The sequence below is a fragment of the Cebus imitator genome, unplaced genomic scaffold, assembly GCF_001604975.1.
Source record: "Cebus imitator isolate Cc_AM_T3 unplaced genomic scaffold, Cebus_imitator-1.0 Scaffold200, whole genome shotgun sequence".
In the NCBI taxonomy this organism is placed as follows: Eukaryota; Metazoa; Chordata; class Mammalia; order Primates; family Cebidae; genus Cebus; species Cebus imitator.
Window position 1 is genome coordinate 2,300 of NW_016107515.1, and position 3,888 is coordinate 6,187.

General features: G+C 38.0%; 1 protein-coding gene across 1 annotated transcript in view; it reads right to left on the reverse strand.

Moving 5' to 3' along the window:
- Positions 1–2,223: 2,223 nt before the first annotated feature.
- The window catches only part of LOC108317300 (CREB3 regulatory factor), a 37,806-nt gene continuing 36,141 nt past the window's right edge, over positions 2,224–3,888 (reverse strand). The window contains exon 5 of the mRNA XM_037745415.1: positions 2,224–3,204. Within this exon, the coding sequence (XP_037601343.1) occupies positions 3,132–3,204 (73 nt within the window). The 3' untranslated portion in view covers positions 2,224–3,131. The remainder of the gene's footprint in view (positions 3,205–3,888) is intronic.

Genomic DNA, 3,888 nt, shown 5'->3' on the forward strand with positions numbered 1-3,888 from the left:
TCTACCCAAAGCGAATTACAGATTCAATGCAATCCTTAAATAGAGGGAAAAAGACCCTACAACTCATATGAAAGCACAAGATTCTGAACAGCCAAAGCTACCTATGGAGTAAGAAAAACAAAGCTGGACACATCATACTATCTGATTTTAAAATATATTACAAAGCTACAGTAATTATAACAGTATAGTACTGGCATAAAAACAGACATATATACTAATAAAACAGCCCAGGAATAAATTCCCACATTATGTCCAATTAATTAATCTTTGGCAAAGGTGCCAGAAACAAACAATAAGTAAAGGATAGTCTCTTTAATAAATGGTAATGGGAAAACTGGATATCCAAAGACAGAATAATGAAATTGGAGACCCTTATCTCATACCATATTAAAAAAATCAACTCGAAATGTATTAAACACTTAAACTTAAGAACTAAACAATAAAAATACTAGGAGAAAAACATGAAAAAGAATTCTTGTCACTAGTCTGGGCAATGAATTTTTTAAAGATGTAACTCCAAAAGCACTGGCAGCAAAAGCAAAAATAAACAAATGAGATTGCATCAGACTAAAAAGCTTCCGCACAGCAAAAGAAACAATTAACAGAGAGAAGAGACTATCTATGAAATGAAAGAAAAGTATCTGCAAACCATACATCTGACGAGGGGCTAATATCGAAAATATACAAGGAACCCAAGCAATGTAATGGCAAGAAAACAACCTAATTAAAAAATGCGCAAAGGACCTGAATAAACATTTTTCTAAAGACATCTAAACAGCCAAGAAACATAAGAAAATATGCTCAATACCACTAATCATCAGGGAAATACAAACGAAAGCCACAATGAAATATCACCTCATACCTGTCGGCATGGCTATTATCAAAAAGATAAATGATAGCAAGTGTTGTTGAGGATGTGGAAAAAAGAGAACTCTTGTAAACTATTGGTAGGAATGTAAATTGGCACAGACATTATGGAAAACAGTATGGAAGTTCCTCAAAAAATTTAAAAAAGAACAATCATATGATCCAGCAATCCCACTTCTGGAGATATAGCCAAAAGAAAGAGTCAGTATCTTGATGACGTATCTGCATTCCTACGTTCATTGCAACACTATTCACAAAATCCAAGATAAGGAATCAACAAAGGGACCAACAATGAACATATACATAAAGAAAATGTGAGTTATACGCACGCACCCACACATACAGGAATATTATACCGCCTTCAAAAGAAAGGAAATCGCATCTTTGTGACACATGGATGAACCTGGAAGACATTACGCTAAATGAAATAAGCCAGGCACAGAAAGGCAAATACAGCATGATCTCATTTATATGCGACATCTTAAAGAAAAAGTCAAACTCAGGATCAGAGATTAGAAAGTAGAATGGAGGTTGCCAGGCGGCTGGTGGGTGGGGGAAATGAGAAAATGTTAGCCAAAAGGTACAAGGTTTCAGTTATGCAGAATGAATAAGCTCTGAAGATCTAACATACAGCACTGTGACTACAGACAATACTGAGCTGAGTGCAGTGGCTCACGCCTGTAATCCCAGCAATTTGAGAGGCCGAGGTGGGTGGGTGGCTTGAGTTCACAAGTTCAAGACCAGCCTGGGCAACATGGCAAAACCCATCTCTACAAAAAATATAAAAACTAGGTGTGACGGTGCATGCCTGTGGTCCCAGCTACTTGGAAGACTGTGGTGGGAGGGTGGCTTGAGCCAGGGAAGTAGAGGTTGCAGTGAGCCAAGACTGTGCCACCGCACTCCGGCCTAGGCAACAGAGCCAGATCTTGTTTCAAAAAAAGAAAAGAAAAAATGTGTGTGTTGTGTACACAAAATTTGTTAAGAGAGTAGATCTTAAACGTTCTTACAACTTTACTATGTGAGGTAACAGGTATGTTAATTAGCCTGATTTTGGTAATCATTTCATAATGTATACACAGGCCGGACACAGTGGCTCAAGCCTGTAATCCCAGCACTTTGGGAGGCCGAGGCGGATGGATCACGAGGTCAAGAGATCGAGACCATCCTGGTCAACAAGGCGAAACCTCGTCTCTACTAAAAATACAAAAATTAGCTGGGCATGATGGTGCATGCCTGTAGTCCCAGCTACTTGGGAGGCTGAGGCCAGAGAATTGCCTGAACCCAGGAGGCGGAGGTTGCGGTGAGCCGAGATCGTGCCATTGCACTCCAGCCTGGGCAACAACAGCAAAACTCCATCTCAAAAAAAACAAAAAACAAAAACAAACAAACAAACAAAAAAAAATATCATGTATACACATATCAGAACATGCTGTGCAATTTGAACATATATGATTTTTATTTGCCAAACATACCTCAGTAAAGTTGAGGGGGGAAAGTCAAAAGAAAAGCAAAACTACAACCCAAAGTCAGGTAGAGAACATAGTCCTTGCTGCCTTGGTGACGGTAGGATTTACTGCAGGTTTTACTGACTCCTTCTGATCTATATACTCCTTTAAACACCAGCTGCTAAAAGCATTTCCTTCCCCACATTTTGCATTTCCCTTAATTACCCTTCCCCTACTCCTAAATACAAGACTCAAAGCAACAGGACCAATCTGTCAAGACCTTAAGGACCACTCATGAACAGCACTATGATCTTCCACGTGCAGAGAGTTATAGAAATTACCCCTACCTACAAAGACAAGTCTCCTTGAAACATCTCCAAGCAGATTTTATTCATTTGCCAAGGAAAAAATTTTCCTGTATAGTAAAAAGACAATTATCCTATCTAGACTACACAGAACCACGAAAAAGGCACAAATCCTTTTCTTCCATATTCAAGTACCTTTTGCCTACTTGAAACTTCATCCAAATCAGAAAATTTGTTTGTATCAAGTGGATAAATCTAAGCATTTATGCAATAGAAAGATTTCACCACAGGAAAAAGTCTTTCAGCAATAATAGTGTTTCACTGGTTACAATATAGGTACTATGCCTTAAATGCCTCTCTGAAAATTAAATGTCTATGTTTATACTGTCTGAAATTCCAGCAATCATCATTTTAACAAAAAGGCCCTCTTTGATATTTTAGTTTCTTTTTTTATAACAATAACTTAGTTTTCATGCAGAGTTAGTATCAATACTATTTTTGAAGAAAATAACTTTCATATAAATTTGAAATCTTTACTTCTTTGTGCATTTTCAACCATGTGCCACTTGGCAATATCATTTTCATAAATAAACTGCACAAGCCAACGGTGCCAGAAGCCCAAGCATGTAAATGCTGAAGTGAACCAGTTCCCCCACACATTTCATTTTCTTTGTCCCTTTTATTTATATGCACTGTATATAAATAAAGCTGAGTCTCCTTCATGCTCACCAAATGACAGCATGTATTTTACTTAAATAGGAAAATATGATATAAATTAAAATGTAGCAGACAAAGAAACCTCTCTTTTACATTATTCATAAAAAGATTTTGTTGGCTATTGGCATGAGTAATATAAACCATCGTCGCTTGGTTCAACATTCTGTCTACTCCTATCTCAACTATAATAGAGAGACATATGCATAAACAGGAATATTTTTTAAACCAATAAATTCTTGGCATCTTTGCACAAATGCTCAAGAGAGTGACAAAACAGGTCACTTAACATAAAATCCATTAAGTCCTCGACTGGGCACAGTGGCTCATTCCTGTAATCCCAACACTTTGGGTGGCCAAGGCAGGAGGATCACCTGAGCCCAGGAGTTCGAGACCAGCCTGGGCAACAATGACAAGCTCCCATCTCTATTTTAATTTTTAAAATAAGAAATAAAAAAATAAGGCCGGGCATGGTGGCTCAAGCCTGTAATCCGAGCACTTTGGGAGGCCGAGGCGGGTGGATCACAAGGTCAAGAGATCAAGACCATCCTGGTCAA